The sequence below is a fragment of the Bos javanicus genome, chromosome 7 (assembly GCF_032452875.1).
Source record: "Bos javanicus breed banteng chromosome 7, ARS-OSU_banteng_1.0, whole genome shotgun sequence".
NCBI classification, from domain to species: domain Eukaryota; kingdom Metazoa; phylum Chordata; class Mammalia; order Artiodactyla; family Bovidae; genus Bos; species Bos javanicus.
Genome location: NC_083874.1, coordinates 56,869,254 through 56,891,854, shown reverse-complemented (window position 1 = coordinate 56,891,854; position 22,601 = coordinate 56,869,254). Strand labels below are relative to the sequence as shown.

Sequence of the window (22,601 nt, the reverse complement as noted above, 5' to 3'; positions counted from 1 at the left end):
AGTCATACAATATCATGTACCTCCCTGATCATGATGCACTGAGAAGACATACAGCATCATTCTTGTGATATTCTTGCCAGAGGTTCATAACCTCCATCTAATCATGCAAAAACATCAGACAAACCCAAGTTGGGAGAAATTTTGTTAAATTCCTGACTACCCATCAGTAGTCAAGGTCCAGGACAGACTGAGAAACTGTCACGATTTGAAGAGACTAAGGAGATAAACAATCAAATGCAAGGTGGTTTTCTGGATTGAATCCTAGAACAGAAAAAGGATATTAGAGAAAAGGCTGGTGAAATTTTGAATTAAGTCTGTAGTTCAGTTAGTAGTGTCATACTGATGTTAACTTCCTGCTTTTTTGAAACTGTGGTTATGTAAGTTGTTAACATTAAGAAAGTCTGGTAAATGGTGAAACATTTATCCTTGTCTTTTGCATCCTTGCTGTAATTGTAAAATTATTACAATATAAAAAGTTAAAAATGTGTTCAGCTTCTTGGGTATTATAAAGGATATTTAATGCATACGTAATTTGATATCACATATTCTCATCTCCTTCTTTAAGGTGCAGATGGTAGCATACCATCCATACTGCTCTGAAATTTGCCTTTTTCACTTATGAGTTCATATTTGAGGTCACTTCATGTGGATACATTAAAGTTTCCTCACTCTTTTATAGCAGTATCGTCTTCCATTGCAAGGATGTCCTGTAATTTAATTGATTAGACTCTTACAGATGGGTGGGTTGTTTGTTTTTTTTTAAAATATTTTAGGATGGAAGATTTTGTTTTAAAAATTGTATTTTGTTAGTAAGAAACCTAGAAGAATCTGCTTTTAGAAGTAAGAAAATATGTATTTGTGCACAAAAGGTAGCACTCTGTTTTCTTATGCATTAAAATAATTGTAATATTTTGCTGCCTTTAAATGAGGCTGAGATGTTGATAGGGATATCTTTCCCAAGTTTATCATTTTTTTCTCTGCCTCATTAAAGATCACTTTATCTCATTAGCACAACATGCCTGAGAAGAAACGGATATTGATGCTGAGTGTATGCAAATCAATATAGAAAATTCAAATATTTTAACAACATCATTATGGATTCTGCTTTTGGTGATCTTTATTTTTGCTGTTGATCCATGCAGTGGTTTAAAGCACTTGCTGTTTCTTAATTTGTACGTGGGCTTGGCAGTGTACCCACCTGCACACATAGTTCATATTCAGTAACTACATTTTTAAATCATCGATTAATTTTTTTTCTTCTTCTTCAAGGAATGCGCTTGGCTCTAGCTGATGCTGGTGACACTGTTGAAGATGCTAACTTTGTGGAAGCCATGGCAGATGCAGGTATTCTCCGCCTATACACCTGGGTGGAATGGGTGAAAGAAATGGTTGCCAACTGGGATAGCCTAAGAAGTGGTCCTGCCAATACCTTCAATGATAAAGTTTTTGCCAGGTAATCTATAGTCCCCAACCACTTTTACTTTAAGGAGTTGCTTAGTCCTGGTGTATTTTTAAATTTTCTTTTTTTTTTTAACTCTTAAATTTAGATGTTAATAATAGCCACTCTTCATTGAAAACTTACTTGTGCTGGGAACTATGCTAAGTACTTTGGATCCATTGTCTGATTTTAGCCTTATAGCAATTTTATATGATAAAAATACTATTAGCTTTCTTTCTTTATTTGGCAGTGTTGGGTCTTAGTTGCGGCATGTGGGATCTTTAATTGCAGCATGCAGGGTGCCTTATTAACAGTTGCAGCATGTGAACTCTTAGTTGCAGCATGTGGGATCTTGTTCCCTGACTAGGGACCGAACCCGAGCCCCCTGCATTGGGAGTGCAGAGTCTTAGCCACTAGACCACCAGGGAAGTCCTCACTTCAGTTCAGTTGCTCAGTTGTGTCTGACTCTTTGCAACCCCATGGACTGCAGCATGCCAGGCTTCACTGTCCATCACCAACTCCCGGAGCATCCTCAGACTCATGTCCATTGGGTTGGGGATGCCGTCCAACCATTTCATCCTCTGTTGTCCCCTTCTCCTCCTGCCCCCGATCCCTCCCAGCATCAGGGTCTTTTCCAGTGAGTCAGCTCTTCACACGAGGTGACCAAAGTACTGGAATTTCAGCTTCAACATCAGAACTTCCAATGAACACTCAGGACTGATCTTTAGGATGCACTGGTTGGATCTCCTTGCAGTCCAAGGGACTCTCAAGAGTCTTCTCCAACACCACAGTTCAAAAGCATCAATTCTTCAGCACTCAGCTTTCTTCACAGTCGAACTCTCACATCCATACATGACTACTGGAAAAACCATAGCCTTGACTAGATGGACCTTTGTTGGCAAAGCAATGTCTCTGCTTTTTAATATGCTATCTAGGTTGGTCATAACTTTGCCTCTAAAAGCATCTTTTAATTTCATGGCTGCAATCACCATCTGCAGTGATTTTGGAACCCCAAAAAATAAAGTCTGACACTCTTTCCACTGTTTCCCCATCTATTTCCCATGAAGTGATGGGACCAGATGCCATGATCTTCGTTTTCTGAATGTTGAGCTTTAAGCCAATTCTCTCACTCTCCTCTTTCACTTTCATCAAGAGGCTTTTTAGTTCCTCTTCACTTTCTGCCATAAGAGTGGTGTCATCTGCATATCTGAGGTGATTGATATTTCTCCCGGCAATCTTGATTCCAGCCTGTGTGTGGTTCTTCCAGCCCAGCGTTTCTCATGATGTAATCTGTACATAAGTTAAATAAGCAGGGTGACAATATACAGCCTTGACATACTCCTTTTCCTATTTGGAACCAGTCCGTTGTTCCATGTCCAGTTCCAACTGTTAATTCCTGACCTGCATATAGGTTTCTCAAGAGGCAGGTCAGGTGGTCTGGTATTCCCATCTCTTTCAGAATTTTCTACAGTTTATTGTGATCCACACAGTTAAAGGCTTTGGCATAGTCAATAAAGCAGAAATAGATGTTTTTCTGAAACTCTTCCTTTTTTGATGATCCAGCGGATATTGGCAATTTGATCTCTGGTTCCTCTGCCTTTTCTAAAACCAGCTTGAACATCTGGAAGTTCACGGTTCACATATTGCTAATATATGTGGAAGTTTTTTTAATACCTATATATACTTGCCTTTAAACTCAGTTACCTTTTTTCCATACTCCGTAGTGAAATGAATGCAGGAATTATAAAGACAGATCAAAACTATGAAAAGATGATGTTTAAAGAAGCTTTGAAAACGGGTTTTTTTGAATTTCAGGTAAGCTGTTAATTCTTTTCATAGCTATAAAATAGTCAATGTGAATATTATACATTTCTTTTTTTTTCCTCCTGCTATAGCATAATGACTCATCTTTTAAGTGGAGAGTGAAAACTTGTAAAGTCTTCAATAAATTATGATTTTAAGTAGTTTTCTTGGGTACTTTTTCTATTATGTTCCTTTACATAAATAATTCCTTAATATAAATAATTTTGTTTCTAGTTGAGCTGTGAGTTAATTGAGGTTAAATCTGAAAATTAGTCATGTTTTCCAGAAAAGCATTTTAAAATTGATTTAAAAAAAGGGGCCTAATTGTAAACTAATTGCTGTTAGTTTGAAAGCAAATGTTTTCTGAGATTTTTCCACAAGGTGTCAGTATATCCTCAAGTTTGACAGTCCAAGAGCTTAAACTAAAAACGTAGCTTTTCTCAGTTTTGTAGAATATCACATTGGGATTTATGTAATTTGGTTTTCAGAAATGTGGATGAATAAGGATAAGTGCTGAGCATATCAGTGTATCATATTTACAGGCTTTTTAGTCTTAATATATATTACTTAGAGCATTCACCTTTAGTACCCAGTTTAAATTGTTCAATTTTTAGGTCCATTACAAAATGTCTTTTTCAGGTATTTTTTTTTGAGAATTAGTAATATAAAAGTGCAATATTCTTTTGTTAGGATTGATAATTTTTTTTTTTTTTACTGAAAAACAGGGTTAATCAAACATTTATTTGATCTTGTAATTAAAAGATTTCCTACTCATAAAAACAAAAGAAAGGAATAATCAAAAAAAGACTGATGAATTTGGTAACACAGATAAGAAAATCACAACTGAAATCATCTTAAAAATACGGTCAATTGGAAAATTATTTACAGTCTGTATTTCAGGATTTTTGACACATCAAAAAAAAAAAAAAATACAGGTATCCAAAGAAAAATAACCAAAGGATGTGAACAAACAATCCCCCTAAAGAATCCTAAATGGCTAAGAAGTGCTTAAAAAGAAATGGTTAATAGCAAAGGTCATCAAAGATGTACAAATTTAAACAATTTATTGTTATGGACCTAAGGATTGATACACATTTGTTTTCAGAATCTTAAAAATAAAGCAAAACCTTTTCAGAAATTATGAAATTTTTAAAGACTAAGTACTTAAAAATGCATTAAGATAGAGATACTGAATTTTTTTCCTATAATTTTATTTCAAAGAAGTAGGGGGAGAGAAATGATAAATAATTCCAAATTTTGTAGGCCGCGAAAGATAAGTACCGTGAATTGGCCATAGAAGGGATGCACCGAGACCTCGTGTTCCGGTTTATTGAAGTTCAGACACTTCTCTTGGCTCCATTCTGTCCACATTTGTGTGAGCACATCTGGACACTCCTGGGAAAGGTAGCATTATGCATTTAAGACGTTCTGTGTGGTTTTGATTTTGGTCTCATTAAATAAATGTTGTGGTAATAATGTTACTTACAAGCAAAAGACTGAAAATGAGTACTGTTAAATATAGTGTTGGGTTCATCATCTCATAATTATTACAGCAGCTTAAATTGAAGCTGTCTCCTTTTTAGATAGAAACATCATGTATGAGTCTTTATATACACACTACGTATATTTTAAAAACATGTGACTTTGTATGTGTTGTTTATCACCTTCCTATTAGGAAATGTTACAATACATTTGAATACATTCAAATATATATTTTAATATATGTATAACTAATATTGTTTTTCTAGCTGTTTGTTTTAAAAGGTGAAAATATTGAAAGATATATATAACTGTTATGAACTGCTTATAAACAAAGGTAGAAGTGTGTATTTGCATAAATATTCTTGTTTTATATAAAATTTCTGGCATATATACGGCTGCATATTCAGGGATATTATATTAGCATTCTTACTGTGAAGGTAAATTTAATTATTTCTCCCAGGCTTGCAGATAAACAGATTGGTTGGTTTAATAACTCCTTTCCAGCCTTATTAGCCAAGCTCTTTTGTATTTTTCAGTGTATGAACAATGCAAAAATGTGTTCATGAAATATATTCCAAATAGCCATACTTTTCAGTACTAGATGTATTAATAGGGTAAAAACTGAGAGTGTGTGTAATTTATATAATAATGATTAAATTTAGGCAAATTAGCATTACATAATTTTCTTTGAAAGTGAGCATATGTGTGTGGGTATTAATATGCTTCTACAAATGTATGCTAATTAAGAATGTAGAGTCAGACTTCACAGCTTGAATTCTAGGGAACATTAGATCAGGGGCTGAAAGTGTGTTCTGTGTAGTCAGGTTTGAACTTTGAGCACACATTTACAGATGGTAGCCTTGGTATGAAACTGTAACCAAGAATCATAAAATAGTTGTGTTGTCTAATCTCAGTGAACCTTTTTTTTTTTTTTTCAAGCCCGACTCAATTATGACTGCTTCATGGCCTCTGGCAGGTCCTGTGGATGAAAGCTTGATACGTTCCTCACAGTACCTCATGGAAGTAGCACATGACCTTAGATTGCGACTCAAGAACTATATGATGCCTGCTAAAGGGAAGGTGAAGTCATTTTTTTTAAAGAGTCATTACTTAAAAGTTATTGGTCAAATAACATCTAATAGTGATGAAGATAAAGATAACTTGCATTAAAATGTACAGGGCTATTTTCATTATAAATGCAGTTCTATAATATGATTTTTTTTTATGTTAAAGGGAGTAGTGGTATACACTAGAAGTTTATTTCATTTTTGGTGTATATAAAAATAAGTAGATGTTTTTTTCCTTTCTTCTGCCCTGTAGAAGACTGACAAGCAGCCCCCTGAGAAGCCTTCACATTGCACCATCTATGTGGCAAAGAACTATCCGTCTTGGCAACACATCACCCTGTCAGTTCTACGTAATCACTTTGAGGTAATTCTCTCAGTAGACATTCCCCTCCGAGCAGTGTTGTGTACTGCTTATGCTGTTTTTGTTTTTAGGATGTTGGCAATGTCTAGGGAAGGAAGAACGGCATCTTTGTTTAATTACCTTTAGATGTGGAGTGTCGTTTGTGGCTCTTAAATGGATGCTGAGTGAAAAGCTGTTTCATTTCAGAAACTTTCATACAAAAATACTGGATCTAGTAGTATGTATTAAGAGATGTGGAACTTTTTCATATGTTGGTTAAAATTATGAAGCAAAAGAACTAAGTTTGCCTTTTGGTTTCATTGTACCTTGAACACTGGGATTCATGAAATCTTAACATTATGATGTTTGAAAAATTTGAAGCTTGATGCTTGAGTAATTTAAAAGAAAGTGTCCAGTTTGATAACTACCAGTAGAAGTGGAGAGTTTGGTGTTTCTTTTTCTCTTTTTAGACTGTCAGATAAATCGCTATTAAATATGATAGTTATATTTGAAGGAAACTTAATATTTAAACTTAATTCTAGGTTTTCCTGAAAAAAAGATTTACCTACCTTTTTCCTTTCATGTTCAAAATATGGAAACAAAGTATATGTTGTGGAATTTTTGCCTAGGTTATAAAGAATAGTTATTGGTGGACAGAAACCATTAAGGTGCACTTGAGAAAGAGACAAAATAGGGATTATGGCCAAAGCATAAAGTGATAATATAAAGGAGAAGTCCATAGCTTTGATTTTTCTAGACCTTTATTGCAATTTTGTCTCACTACTTTTCATAGTTACCCAAGAAATACTTATGAGAATTTTTATATTTGTAAGACTTGATGGAAAGAGAAGAGCAAGTGTTTTCATAATCTGTGTGAACCTGATTTTATGAGGAAGTATTTCTTCCTTTGATTGTATGTAATAGAAAGAGAAAGTAGCTTTTAGAGTCTGCTTATAGATTTTTGACTTATGGTAAATAAAAGAGTAAAAGCTACTTTGGTAGTCAGAAAAATGAAATTGTGCCTCAGTGATTTATATGTTCGTTATCAGCATTTTCAAGGAAGCAGCAGAATTCAATATGGTATGGAATATCCCAGGTATTTAAAAAGACCCATCACCACTGTTCTTTTAGAAGTTATACTTTTACTTATATTCATTGACTAAATTATATACTTTGGAATCAACATCATCTTTTGACATTATTTGGAATGACCAGCTTCCTTTAAAATTATCATTTGTTTTTATCCTAAAGAACTAAAGGAGTGTCAGTTTATAATCCAGAAGAATGTTCTTATGTTTAGTATGACACTTTTTCAGTGACATAGGGAAAAGGAATGTGTCTCACCCTCTCCTTTTCTCTTCCTTATGTATTTCAAAGCAACATTTTTGCCAGTGGAGAAAATATTTTTTCCTGTGTACTTTAGTAAAGGTTAGAATTGAATGTCAATAGATTATTGGAAATCTTACTATATGTTACTTTTCTTTTGGATTTATTCCCAACCCTTGGCTTTGGTGCTATGCTTTTATAATAAGGAGAAAATAGGTCATCCAAAACTCTGAAAAGGCCACTTGCTTTATTATTCCTCTGTTGATGTTTGTAGAAGTCAATTTAAATTTAGGCAGCACATTTGGGACTTTGTGCATATTAGTGCTTATAATACTTTTAGGTAGAAATTATTATTATTTTAATTATATTATTATTTTTATTATTTTAAAGAAATTATATTCTTTTTTCACATTTGTGGTAACAGTTATAAGAAAGAGTGCTCAAAAACAGAAATTATATACATCTTGTATGATAGTTGTATAATATTCATTTTGCTCTGACTAATGAATTGCTTTTAGAAGTTTAAAGACAAATGAGATCTTTATAGACCATTTTATCACCAGGTAAGACTAATGATATGATCCTAAAAGTGTCATTAACATAAGGAAAAATTAAATACTCTGCATCATGCACGTGCTTTTCTCCTCTGTCCTAAAACACGTGTGTCCTTTGAATTTAGAGGAAACAGGAGACTCCATTTACCTTTCACTTCCCCATGATCCTGGAGTTTGCCCCCTCTTCTGTTCTTCTCTATCAGGCTGGTGGCCACTGTTTCATTTCTGGCCAGTTTCTTATAGGCATATCTACTATCTTACATTATTTTAAAAATATTTTTCCTCATATTCCTCTCCCACTCTCTTTTTTAGAGCAATAGTGGAAAGTTGCCTGATAACAAAGTCATTGCTGGTGAACTAGGCAGTTTGCCAGAATTGAAGAAATATATGAAGAAAGTGATGCCATTTGTCGCCATGATTAAGGTAAGCTGTGGATCTTGTGCAGCTGTGATCACATGGGTAATGGTTAGCTAGGATAGTAGAAGGAAGAGGAAAACTTTGGGCAAGATCTCTCTTAGGAAATCTGCTAAAATAACACTTTTCAATCAGTGGTTATAGAAATGAATGATCATATTTGGGTTTTACCTGTGAAATTGCTGAGTGTGTTAAAATATGTATTGTGGAAGAAAAATTGGTTTAGAATTACTGCACTAAATGATTCTCTTCATGTTCTACCTGCCCTTCTTTTCAGTTTGAGGAGGAAACATATTCTTTGGCTTCCATTAGGGTCTTTTTACTAGATGCTATTACTGGAAACAGGATTCTACATTTTAGAACTAACACCCAAAAAAGATGTCCTTTCATTATAGGGGACTGGAATGCAAAAGTAGGAAGTCAGGAAACACCTGGAGTAACAGGCAAATTTGGCCTTGGAATACGGAATGAAGCAGGGCAAAGACTAATAGAGTTTTGCCAAGAAAATGCACTGGTCATAACAAACACCCTCTTCCAACAACACAAGAGAAGATTCTATACATGGACATCACCAGATGGTCAACACCGAAATTAGATTGATTATATTCTTTGCAGCCAAAGATGGAGAAGCTCTATACAGTCAGCAAAAACAAGACCAGGAACTGACTGTGGCTCAGACCATGAACCCCTTATTGCCAAATTCAGACTTAAATTGAAGAAAGTAGGGAAAACCACTAGACCATTCAGGTATGACCTAAATCAAATCCCTTATGATTATACAGTGGAAGTGAGAAATAAATTTAAGGGCTTAGATCTGATAGACAGAGTGCCTGATGAACTATGGAATGAGGTTCGTGACATTGTACAGGAGACAGGGATCAAGACCATCCCCATAGAAAAGAAATGCAAAAAAGCAAAATGGCTGTCTGGGGAGGCCTTACAAATAGCTGTGAAAAGAAGAGAAGCAAAAAGCAAGGAGAAAAGGAAAGATATAAACATCTGAATGCAGAGTTCCAAAGAAGAGCGAGAAGAGATAAGAAAGCCTTCCTCAGCGATCAGTGCAAAGAAATAGAGGAAAACAACAGAATGGGAAAGACTAGGGATCTCTTCAAGAAAATCAGAGATACCAAAGGAACATTTCATGCAAAGATGAGCTCGATAAAGGTCAGAAATGGTATGGACCTAACAAGCAGAAGATATTAAGAAGAGATGGCAAGAATACACAGAAGAACTGTACAAAAAAGATCTTCACGACCCAGATAATCACGATGGTGTGATCACTGACCTAGAGCCAGACATCCTGGAATGTGAAGTCAAGTGGGCCATAGAAAGCATCACTACGAACAAAGCTAGTGGAGGTGATGGAATTCCAGTTGAGGTATTCCAAATCCTGAAAGATGATGCTGTGAAAGTGCTGCACTCAATATGCCAGCAAATTTGGAAAACTCAGCAGTGGCCACAGGACTGGAAAAGGTCAGTTTTCATTCCAATCCCAAAGAAAGGCAATGCCAAAGAATGCTCAAACTACCGCACAATTGCACTCATCTCACATGCTAGTAAAGTAATGCTCAAAATTCTCCAAGCCAGGCTTCAGCAGTACGTGAACCGTGAACTTCCTGATGTTCAAGCTGGTTTTAGAAAAGGCAGAGGAACCAGAGATCAAATTGCCAGCATCCGCTGGATCATGGAAAAAGCAAGAGAGTTCCAGAAAAACATCTATTTCTGCTTTATTGACTATGCCAAAGCCTTTGACTGTGTGGAAAATTCTGAAAGAGATGGGAATACCAGACCACCTGACCTGCCTCTTGAGAAATTTGTATGCAGGTCAGGAAGCCACAGTTAGAACTGGACATGGAACAACAGACTGGTTCCAAATAGGAAAAGGAGTTCATCAAGGCTGTATATTGTCACCCTCTTTATTTAACTTATGTGCAGAGTACATCATGAGAAACGCTGGACTGGAAGAAACACAAGCTGGAATCAAGATTGCCGGGAGAAATCTCAATAACCTCAGATATGCAGATGACACCACCCTTATGGCAGAAAGTGAAGAGGAACTAAAAAGCCTCTTGATGAAAGTGAAAGAGGAGAGTGAGAGAGTTGGCTTAAAGCTCAACATTCAGAAAATGAAGATCATGGCATCCGGTCCCATCACTTCATGGGAAATAGATGGGGAAACAGTGGAAACTGTGTCAGACTTTATTTTTGGGGGGCTCCAAAATCACTGCAGATGGTGACTGCAGCCATGAAATTAAAAGACGCTTACTCCTTGGAAGGAAAGTTATGACCAACCTAGATAGCATATTCAAAAGCAGAGACATTACTTTGCCAACAAAGATTCGTCTAGTCAAGGCTATGGTTTTTCCTGTGGTCATGTATGGATGTGAGAGTTGGACTGTGAAGAAGGCTGAGCGCCGAAGAATTGATGCTTTTGAACCGTGATGTTGGAGAAGACTCTTGAGAGTCCCTTGGACTGCAAGGAGATCCAACCAGTCCATTCTGAAGGAGATCAGCCCTGGGATTTCTTGGGAAGGAATGATGCTCAAGCTGAAACTCCAGTACTTTGGCCACCTCATGTGAAGAGTTGACTCATTGGAAAAGACTCTGATGCTGGGAGGGATTGGGGGCAGGAGGAGAATGGGACGACAGAGGATGAGATGGCTGGATAGCATCACTGACTCGATGGACATGAGTCTCAGTGAACTCCGGGAGTTGGTGATGGACAGGGAGGCCTGGCGTGCTGCGATTCATGGGGTTGCAAGGAGTCGGACACGACTGAGCGACTGATCTGATCTGATGTGATCTGAACTTATTAACAGGATAAATGTTGTTTATAGCGGTTAGACCAGGGTTTCTCAGTAATGGCTCTATTTGTATTTTAGATTGGATAGTTCTTGGAAGGCTGTTCTCTGGTGCACTATAGGATATTTAACAGCGTCTTGACTTCTACCCACTGGATGCCAGTAGAATTTCTCCCTCCCCAACTCAAGTTATGACACCTAAATGTCTCCAGACATTGGAGACATTTATCTCCTGGTTGTCTGCTCCCCAATTCCAGCTTCCCCATTGAGGGCTTCCCTTGTAGCTCATTTGGTAAAGAATCTGCCTGCCATGCAAGAGACCTGGGTTTGGTTCCTGGGTCAGGAAGATTCCTTGGAGAAGGAAATGGCAACCCACTCCAGTATTCTTGCCTAAAGAATCCCATAGACAGGAACTTGGCAGGCTATAATACGAGATCGCAAGAGTCGGACACAACTGAGCGACTAAGCACACACACATTGAGAACCTTTGGGTTAAACTCTTAGTTTTCTTCATATAGATAGCTGATCTATTTCTTGAAACCAAAACAAAACTGAATGTTGCTTAAGATCCCAGACTCTGGCCCCAATCCTGTTTTCTGTTACTTCTTAGTTTGGAGGCCTTAGATAAATCACTTGAATTCTCTGGGCCACAAGGTTTTTCATCTATAAAATAGGAAATTAATAAAATCTACCTTTTAGGAGTGCTGTGAGAAGTAAATGAGTTAATACATATAACACATTTTAATACTACCTGTCAAAAAGTAAGCTCAGTAAATTAAAAAAAAAGTTAATCAGTGTCTTCTGCCCTATTAAGCATGTAATGATTATTATGCTTTAGATTAATTCTTGAATCTTGGAGGCTATAGATGCCTTCCTGATAAGAAAGCAAAACTCATAGCTTGTCCTGTATTAGAGTAAATTGCTTCTAGGAGAATTAAAAGGCTTTCCTAAGGACACGTAGTCAACTGTCTGAGCCTTATGGTATTTGAAGTTTCAGAAATAATTGAGAATCTTGGCTTGACCTATACTAATCAAGTTATGTTTGTGGGTATACTCATAATTCATTGGTTCTCAGCTAGTGGCATTGGTCCAATGTCAGATCCATTGTCAATATGGGAATCAACAAAATATCCCATTGTTCATTGCACAGGCAATAAATTTTGGTGACATGCTTTACAGAATCCAGTAAAACCGATTCTAAATAATGTTAGATTCAAGGGTTGGCTTTTTGAAAAACGAGTGTTAGAATTTTCGAGTAGTAAAATATTTTTTCACTAATATTGGTGATTTGCCAGGCAAATTAGTAGTTTGTAACTTTGAAAAGTATTTAATAAATCTGGGAATAAGAATGGTTTTCTAGCACTTTATGGGAAAAGAAACAACTTGGATGATAAATGAAGGTAGTGAGTGTCAAGAATCGTGTCAGGTCACTTTCATATAAATAAATGAAAGATGTTCTAGGCAGGCTAGCTATATTTGTGCATTTGAGCTTAGGTCTTGAAGGTTTCATCTTGAGCAGCAAATATTTTATTTAATGTTAAAGAAAATTAAGAATAAGGAAATTTTTTTTTAAGAAATGGTTTTTTATGTTTTAGGATTATCCGAGTACCCATTTAAATCAAGTTTTTAAGATATTTTAAAATATATAGGGATTTTTTTGTTTGGTTATTTATTTATTTATTTCATTTTGGTGCTCTTATTTTTTTTTTAATATTTATTTTTAATTGATCAATGATTGGTTTATAATATTGGTTTGATTTCTGTCATATATCAACAGGAATCAACCATAGGTGCACATATATACCTCCCTCTTAAGTCTGTCTCCTGCCTCCCACCCATTCCCACCTCTCTAGGTTATCACAGAGCCCCAGTTTGAGTTCCCTGAGTCATAAAGCAAATTCCCATTGGCTTTCTATTTACATATGTTTGTATATGCATCCATGCTACTCTATGTCTGGTTATTATTAATTTACTGTTCCTTGAAATAGTCTTATTAATGTGGTACCTTAGAAACTTTTAATTTTTTTTTTTTAGTTAACTAAGGAATATTTTAACACACTTGTTTGATTCCTTGTCAAAGCAAGTTCTTTGGATCTGCTCTTTAAGTCAGGCTAAATAAACAACGATGAAATCATATTTCTTTTATAAATCGGAAAACCTGTCCTCTAGTCTTTTCCATGCTGTCTTAATCTTATCATACTTTAAATGATAATTACTCTCAGCTAGTAATTTCATTAGCGAGCAAACATAGATAAGGGAAACCATGAGTCCAAGGCCTTTCCTTTAGCTGTTCAAATTTGAAGATTTTATCACTTGAGAGACTGATTGCTTTGGCGGAAATATGTTCTTTTCAACATATTCTTAATGTGATTTTGTTTTTCAAAACCATTTTGGCTGTTAGGAAAATCTGGAGAAGATGGGACCTCGTGTTCTGGATTTGCAATTAGAATTTGATGAACAGGCAGTGCTCATGGAGAACATAGTCTACCTGACCAACTCTCTTGAGGTAAGAGGGGCCGGGGTTATAATAACTAACTGACTATAGTAAACAATCCAGTTCTTTTGTTTTATAATAAGCCTTTTTAAAAACTTCATCTTCTGTGTTTAGTACCCTTGCCAAATATACTGGAGGGGGAAAGAGAATGGGTAGTACAGAAGTTACGGGAAGAAGAAATCATCTCTTACCTTATTTCACTTATCAGTTATTCTGTATCTAAAATACTAACTGTATATGCCCAAGTTTTCTCTTCAAAATGAGGAAGAGACCTTATAGTCATATACTTTCAAAATCTCTTATATTATGGGATGCTCTGAATTGCTTCTTTTTCCTACTTCCCTTTAAGACCTCAGATTGACAGATTTGGATTAATTAAAATGCTTGATTCATGGTATACTGTCAGTGGTCCATGTTTGGCCCTTTTTTTTCCTAGTTAGTAATACATGAACATCCATGAATCTACTGCCCAACTCAGGAAACAGAACATTACCAGTAGCTTTCACATATTTGAGTTTCTCCCCATCCCATCTTCCTGCACCAGTGACTGTTTAATATATAGATTCTAAAAATGCTGTCTCTCATTCAACTTAGGAAGAAGGAAAGATAATTTTCTATAGAAAATTGTATTAGAGGACTCAAAAAGTGGTTCTAATAATAATGAAAACCTGGTGGCTCAGATGATAAAGAATCCACATGCAATGCGGGAGACCTGGGTTCGTTCTCTGGGTTGGGAAGATCCCCTGGAGGAGGGCATGGCAACCTACTCCAGTATTCTTGCCTGGAGAATCCCCATGAACAAAGGAGCCTTGCAGGCTAAGTCCATGGGGTCTCAAAAGAGTCCGACACAACTGAGCGACTAAGCACGAAAACAGAACAGGTTTAGATTTTAATAAAATTGTTTTATGAAATATGGGAATGAAAGAAACGATCATTTCTAAGTAAATATTTTATGTCATGTAATTATAAGTATGTGGGTTTCCCAAAGAATCTGTCTGCTAAACAGGAGTCACAGTTTCAATCCCTGGGTCAGGAAGATCCCCTGGAGAAGGAAATGGCAACCTACTCCAGTATTCTTGCCTGGGAAATCCCATGGACATAGGAGCCTGGCAGGCTACAGTCCATGAGGTTGCAAAGAGTCAGACATGATTTAATCACTAAACAACAGGAACAAAAATTATAAATGCATAATTAAGTATTAGTAGACATCTATTTTATGTATTTCTAAATGTTCAAATGTATTCATGGAAGTCAAAACACTGCTTGGATATTTTCATTGGGACAGTGGGAACAATTTTTATTTAGGGTTATCTTATATTCATATATATGCAATTTGCTACATATCTTGAGCTTTTCCAGGCTTCCCTGGTAGCTCAGCTGGTAAAGAATCTGCCTGCAATGCGGGAGACCCCAGTTTGATTCCTGGGTTGGGAAGATCCGGTGGAGAAGGGATCGGCCACTCACTCTCATATTCTTGGGCTTCCCTGTTGGCTCAGCTGGTAAAGAATGTGCCTGCAATGCGGGAGACCTGGGTTCGATCCCTAGGTTGGGAAGATCCCCTGGAGAAGGGAACGGCTACCCACTCCAGTATTCTGGCCTGGAGAATTCCATGGGCTCTATAGTCCATGGGGTTGCAAAGAATCGGACACGACTGAGCTACTTTCACTTTGAGCTTTTCCATTTATTTGAGTGAAAGCTTTTTATCCTCTTTATTGTTTTCTTGTAGGCAGCAGGTAAATGTCAGATTTCCATATAGAAGATGGTAAACATGATTATATAAATAACATACTATGAGACATCCAAGATGAGTGTTAAATAATTGATTATAGATTTCATTTAATCTTTATATGGAAAATAATAAAATGGCACAGATCATTTCATGTCAAGTGGAGAACCTAGTTTTGCTATTTGGTGAAATGAGGTGATGATTAATTTCAATCATATTAAGTGATACTAATGACTTGCATTTTTTCCCTCTCTATTTAGCTAGAACATATAGAAGTCAAATTTGCCTCTGAAGCAGAAGATAAAGTCAGGGAAGATTGCTGTCCTGGGAAACCACTTAATGTTTTTAGAACAGAAGTAAGTTGAAAGAATCTCACTGAATCATTGCATTTTAAGGCTGGAAGAGACCTTAGAGAGCTTTACATCTAAACCCATCATTTTGAAGATGGAAGCAAAGTGAGGTCCAGAGAAGTTAAATGATTAGTTTGACTTAGGCCACATAGTTGGTCAGTAGTGGAACTGGATTTCAGGTCCTCTAATTCCCTAGTTAGTCCAGTCCTCACTTTTCTTTACACTACTGTTACGGTTAGCATCAGATGTTGCTTGTGATTTTAAAATCGAGAATATGATTTTTAAAACGTGACTTAAAAAAGATAGTGGACATTGAAATGTGAGACTTTTAAACAGAGAGAGGGAGCTTTCATATTTCGGGTGAGTTTTAGTTTGATAATGTTATTTAAGACTTGTGGCTTCTGGCATAAACCAGATTGATGAATCATTCCATATTTTGCTTGTAATGCTTTTTAAATTTCTTATTTTGGGGCCATTATTGGTGAAGATAAATAGGTTTTGGAGTTTGAGGAGATTGTATTTATTAACTCTTAAAGAGTCCATTAAGAATGGCAGCATTTGGTAAAGTCTGGTGGAGTGCCTTTGTGAGAGTCCATGAAATGCCCTACTTTTCTTAATAAGCAGAAGACTTACATAGATCCTGCTACTCTTACCACATTTCATCAAAAACCCAGCAAACAGAAAAGGTCTCTTTTGAAAGAATGAGGCAATGATGATCATGCAGACCTCCTGAGTTTATCATCAAATTATAAATAGTCTCATTACATTAAGATATGGTGGCTTTAAAACTACAGTCATTTGAGCCATGGAGATAGGTACATGAAATAGTGTTCCCTATACAAATGTGTTTATTTCAAGCTACTTTCAAGCATTCCCTTAAGCTACTCTGTATTTATGTTTCATAACTCTCAGTTAACTTCTTTCACTTAAAATAATGAGCATTGTCTTTAACTATATAGCTTATACAATGTGGAAAGCATATGGTATAGAACTTAGTTTATGCTCAGTAAATGTTAGGCTCTGTCTCTTTCTAGCTATGTGACCTTGGGCTGCATTATTAATCTTCCTGGTTTTCAGCTTTTCATCTGTGAAAAGAGGTCTTAAGGAACTATTTTTCAGGATATAGGAATGATGTCTATAAAGTACCATCATCTGGTACCCAGTAGGAATTCAGTAAACAGTGGTAGTTGTGGAAGAGAAGATAGAATTGTTGTTACTATCCATCATCAGTATAGATATGTGTATTCATGGTCACTCTTATGTAGGCATTTGGTTAAAAGCATGAGCTTTTGTACATCTTTTCTTTCATACTTGAGTATCCATTGATCTTGATTTTAAAATACCAGAATTAAGTCTGTATTTCCTTGGACATTAAAAGTCTAGCAGACACTCCTCTCTCAGCAGTATTCAGATTTGACTTCTAATAATAGTCATTTTCTCTTTATTTTCTTAGCCTGGTGTATTAGTTTCCCTACTAAATCCTCAACCATTCAGTGGCCACTTCTCAACCAAAATTGAAATCAGGCAAGGAGATAACCGTGATTCTATACTCAGGCGTTTAATGAAAGTGGACCGAGGAATCAAAGGTAAATGGCTTTCCTGAAGTGCATGTTTGGCACTAGCTCATGGATTTGTGAGCAGTGGGAAGAAAGAAGAGTGACTGGCTTGCTTAGGGACAGTCATGTAATGTGGAAAGAATATTGGACACAGAATCAGGTCTCTTTTGCGACCTTGTGACTAGGTAGCTTGGTGACTTGGCCATGTCACTTAAGCTCTAAATTGATTTCTCTTTTCATAAAATGGGAGCACTGGATTACGTGTTTTTCCAGGATTCCATCTAGCTTTATTTTGAAAAATATTGATTGATTGATTTGGCTGCTCCAGGTCTTAGTTACACCATGTGGGATCTTAATTCCCTGACCAGGGGTTGGACCTGGGCCCCCTGCATTGGGAGCATAGTCTTAGCCACTGGACCATCAGGGAAGTACCAGGATTCCATGTAGCTTTAAAATTGTAACAAGCAATTTCCATCTGTCAGAGATATTCAAAATTAAGTAACATATTCCCTTAATATTCCAGATTAACCTGCTTAACTGAATCTGTTCCTGGGGAAGGAAGAGAAGAAAATAAAATTTTTTGTGTGTCTGCCATGTGTTAGTCATTTAATCCTTTTACAACTCTCTAACATTGAGGGTATTATTCCCTTTTTGCAGATGATGAAATAGAGGTTTGAATGGCTAAATAATTTACAAAGTTCATACAGCTAGTAAATCTTGGAGCTGGAATTCAAACAGTTCAAACACAGGTCTCTTTATCTGCAAAGCTCATATTCTTTCTTTTAGACAATATGCCTTTGAGTAAAATATGTAAATAATCTTAATTTATTAGCAAGATTAAGTCTATATCTTTTATGATTAGATTTGATATAATAATTTATAGTTCCTTTTTTAAATCACTCAGCTGATCTTATGCTGAGAAGAGTGTGAAGGGAGTTAGTGTGTTTCTAAATTATTTTTCTTCCAAATTATGAAGACAAATTAATGTTGAGATCCCTGTTTTGCATGATCCCTCCCTTCTCTTCTTGATGGCAATCAAGAGTTAATTGGGGCCACATACCATCAGTATAAAAATTTCCTGAAAAGATTTACAGATCCCATACAGTGACCTAATTTTTGACCTTGTATTCAGGGTAACAATATTCCGTTTACATAGAAGACTTAAAATAGCCCTGTGGAATTCATTCTGCCATGCATTTTTTGTTCTCTCGAAATTTTTGAGAGACTATTGTGTTTGGTGTGTGTGTAGAGATAAGTGTGTATGTAAAGACTCCTGTGTAGGTACTAAGGGTTTTGGGGAGTCCACAAAGTACTGTTCACTAGGAGACTGCATTTCCTGAAGGAGTAGGGGACTTAACTATTGAAGTACATAATCTCTAAGGAGAAACTGCTGAGTACAGTAAGAGAGGTACAAATACCATTTATAGCAGAGAGAAAGGTGAGCTTATTTGTTTCCAGCTCTGGTGATCAGGGGTGATTTTATGGAGAAAACATCATTTGGATGGGCCCTGTGAGGGGGAAGGGAATGTGTGTGCTTGCACGAGGGAAACACTGACAACATATTTCTCTGTGCACCAGCAATATGTTAGGACTGGGAATGTTTTGTTTTTTGTAGACATTTAAAAAAATTGTGGTAAAATATACAAACCATAAAATTGACCACGTTAATCATTTTTTTAAGTGTGTAGTTCATTAGCATTAAACATTCATATTGATGTGCAACCATCACACTCTCCATTTCTAGAACTTTTTCATCATCCCAAACTGAAACTCTATCCATTAAACAATAACTTCCCATTCTTCCTCCTCCTAGTCCCCTTCTAGCAAGAGCTCTTTTATTCTGTGTATTTGACTCTCCTAGGTACCTGTATAAGTGGAATCATGCAATATTGTCCTTTCGTGTCTGTCTTATTTCACTTAGCAAAATGTTTTCAAGGTTTATATATGTAGCCATTTAGCATGTTCCCTCAATAAACCAGGTACTGTAGAATGGTAGTGCCATCCTTGCAACTCACAGGCCACAAAAAGCAGAACTTGAAAATTTTGAAGTGTGAACATACAGGAAGCCATTTTGTGGCCTTCCTTTTTGCTGTTTTATATTGCATATATTAGTCATGAGAAAATTTTGTAACGGGAAGAACTCTTAACTCTGAAGAACAATAAAATAGCTTCTAAAGAAAATAGGTATTTGTGTGCACCCACTGGATAGGATAATTATGAGGTTGTAGTGCATAAGAGGCTTTATTCGTGTGTTGGAAATTGGATTATATAATATAATGTTAAACCTGACTTCCCTTTAAATACTCTCAGATACAGCACTGACTAGGTTCTTTGGAACTGTACTGGTGTGTTTTCTTCAGCTTGTCTTTTCTCACTGAGCTTTTGGCATAATTCTTACTTCCTTTGTTATTCTAGCTGTGAATAATGTTATCATAAAGTGCTTTAAGTTTGATATTAGTAGCTGCTGTGAATTTTGGAAAATAGAGAAACATTAGGGGGAGTTTGCAATTGATATTCCTCCAAGTATTTACAGAAGAGCTCTAAACTTAAGACTTTTCCAAAAGCCCTCAGGATACTTTGATATCTAAGAGAACTGAGTATGTGAAATGAAAAAGGAGTGAAATTCAATAACATACTTCTCTGTCTGCTATGATAGCCAGCAAGTTGTCCAATTAGTGCCAATTGTATCGAGGGTGATTATGATCTAGGTCCAGGAGGAACTAGGAGCTAAAATCATCATTTCACTCCACAAAGGCTGTGGAGTAACTATTTGATGATAATGACTTTAAATCACTTAAAACCCATGCCACATATGAACTAATAATTTGGAGGTGAAAAGCTCCATTTCGCATTATCAATCCCTAAGGACTTTGAATCATTCTCATCTTTTCTCTAAGTGCCTTAAATCTTGTGTAGTTGCAGATTTAAATTTCAACATTTTCAATGATAAGACAGGTCTGGGATAAGAAAAGATAGTAAAGCCACTAAGAAAGCCCCAAGAATTTTATTTGCAGTAATGAAGTACATGGGGAAACATCAAAGCAGATGTGTTTTGTCACTTAGGAGCCTGATTGGGTATTAAGGCTTCTTTGAAATAGTTTGATTCAGAATTGCTTGGAATGATGAGGGAGGTCTGTTTCAGAGAGACTGAGACAGAGGGACAGAGGCATATCTGCAGTAAAAAGCCTTGTGCATAAAATCTGCTGGCAGGACTTGTCATTGCTTCTGTAAGAAAATAATTTGATACCACCGATGTGCATGTTGAATTACAATAGCTATTAAAGTGAATTGTATTCTTCCGCTCAAATAAGACCATGGCTGTCATGAAGATTGGGCCTGCTCCTTTCTCATTTTAATTTTCAGGGCTTGTGCTGTATCTAGGGATAGATTATATGGCCTCTGCAGAACCTCTGTAAAGACTCTTAGGCAGGATTGCCTTCATGGTAGTTGCAGGTAATTGCTCTGTAAACCCTCAGATCCCTACTCTAAGCTTGTCATCCTTTAGTCTTTGTTTCCCAAGGATAATAGAATGCCTGGATAACTTGTACTCCTCGAAAAGCTGCCAGCTGCATTAATGTCTCCTTTTATCTTTTTTTAAAATCTTATCCCTCTCATGCTAAGAGTCATAGTCTCAAGGCAGCATGAGGGAGTATAGCTCACGGACCACCCAGCAATCTACTTTAGAAAAGGGTGGGAAATAAGTCAGAAGATATCTTCAGTTTCTGTAGATCAAGTTAAGCATAAACTAGCCATGCTACGCTTAGAATGAGCAATAAGCCCAGAATCAGCATTTGTAGTCATTTATGGTGTTTTTCCACCTTGTAAAATAAAGCCATTTGATGTTGAAAAGTCTCAGAATTGCTGAAATAAATACATTTCTTTTGGGCTCAGTTGTTGGCAGGATTGTTGCATCATAAATTTGTTCAAGGGACAAGCACTTTCTTTGCCAGGAGCCGTCTTATCAGCTTGCACAAGAGCAGATCAGGAAAATCTCAAGCAGGGGAGGGTTGGAGCTCATCCAGAAGCTCAAAATTCTAAAGTCTGTGCCCTTTCCCCCTGTTCTTCTCCTTTCGTTGTCTCTCATCAGCTTGTTAATACACTTTTCATCATTTAAGCAAAACAAGAATCTGGTAATGCTGTTTCTTAGAGTAGTAATTCTTTTTCCAAAATTATCTTCCAAAAGAAAGCTACAATTCTTGCCCTTTTAAATATTCTAAGAAGCAAGATAAGAAAAGGAAAAAAAAAACTTCTAGGTTTTTTAATGTTCTGAAAAATGGTTAATTGAAGTGTATTAAAAGTGATTTGAGAGAGCATGTAGGATAATGCTCAAAAATATACTCAATCCCTCCCCTTGGTTTATAATTCCAGATGTGTTATACAGAAGTTCTGCCAGTTTTTGATCTGGGTAAAAGTCGACAGAGGATGAAGATTTATTAGATTTATCTTTGCTTTCTGAGTTTGGGTCCTGTTTAATAACCTGATGAAAATATTTTTTAAGATATAATGAGTGTGTTTAAAACATGAATTATGAGACTCAGGCATGGGTTTGAGCCGGTGACTGTAATTAAATGTTCGTATTGCTACTTTATTTTGCTGTAGACCTTTCCAAAGTGAAACTGATGAGATTTGACGATCCAGTGTTGGGGCCTCGGCGAGTTCCTGTCCTGGGAAAAGAGCACGCTGAAAAGACCCCCATTTCTGAGCATGCTGTTTTCCACGTGGATCTCATGAACAAGAAAATTCATCTTACTGAAAATGGGCTACGGGCAGATATTGGTGATACAATGATCTATTTAGTTCATTAAACAAAGGCACAGGAGATTTACCCTGGTTTTTGAGGATATTACTGCTATGATTGTGCCTATAGGTAGGCTCTGAGAACCTTAGGCTGGACCTAAATAGATTTAATTTCTGACCATCAAATTCTGCATGTACTCGTAACTATACCAAGTTTTCTTCAATTCCTGGACCTAATAAATTTTTTTTCCTTATTGAGGCCTCAAATAGAAATAGTTTGTACCATACTTTGTTTTTTGTTTTTGTTTTTTAACAGATGTTTGCTGTTTCCCAGAAGCTGTGAGTACTTCAGGTTAATGCAAAAGTGTCAGTATGCTTCTTGTATGAGCTGTACTTCATGTTATTTATGAGGGGTAAGGAGTAGCTAGCAACTTTTTTATTACATCCATTATGGAGTTAGCTGTTTTTCTTTTTTAAGAAGAAGAGTAATTAGATAATCAGTTTTCCTTTTTA

At 36.3% G+C, this 22,601-nt stretch overlaps 1 protein-coding gene across 2 annotated transcripts in view; it reads left to right on the top strand.

Moving 5' to 3' along the window:
* Positions 1-22,342, top strand: part of LARS1 (leucyl-tRNA synthetase 1) — a 70,573-nt gene extending 48,231 nt beyond the window's left edge. Inside the window, exons 23-32 of one of the 2 annotated variants that reach the window (XM_061423860.1) lie at positions 1,270-1,453; positions 3,163-3,253; positions 4,505-4,645; positions 5,663-5,803; positions 6,044-6,154; positions 8,323-8,433; positions 13,627-13,731; positions 15,706-15,801; positions 17,249-17,381; positions 21,951-22,342. In XM_061423860.1, coding sequence (XP_061279844.1) covers positions 1,270-1,453; positions 3,163-3,253; positions 4,505-4,645; positions 5,663-5,803; positions 6,044-6,154; positions 8,323-8,433; positions 13,627-13,731; positions 15,706-15,801; positions 17,249-17,381; positions 21,951-22,156 — 1,319 coding nt within the window. In that variant the 3' untranslated portion in view covers positions 22,157-22,342. The remainder of the gene's footprint in view (positions 1-1,269; positions 1,454-3,162; positions 3,254-4,504; positions 4,646-5,662; positions 5,804-6,043; positions 6,155-8,322; positions 8,434-13,626; positions 13,732-15,705; positions 15,802-17,248; positions 17,382-21,950) is intronic. The other variant, XM_061423861.1, reaches the window with a different exon arrangement.
* Positions 22,343-22,601: the final 259 nt, after the last annotated feature.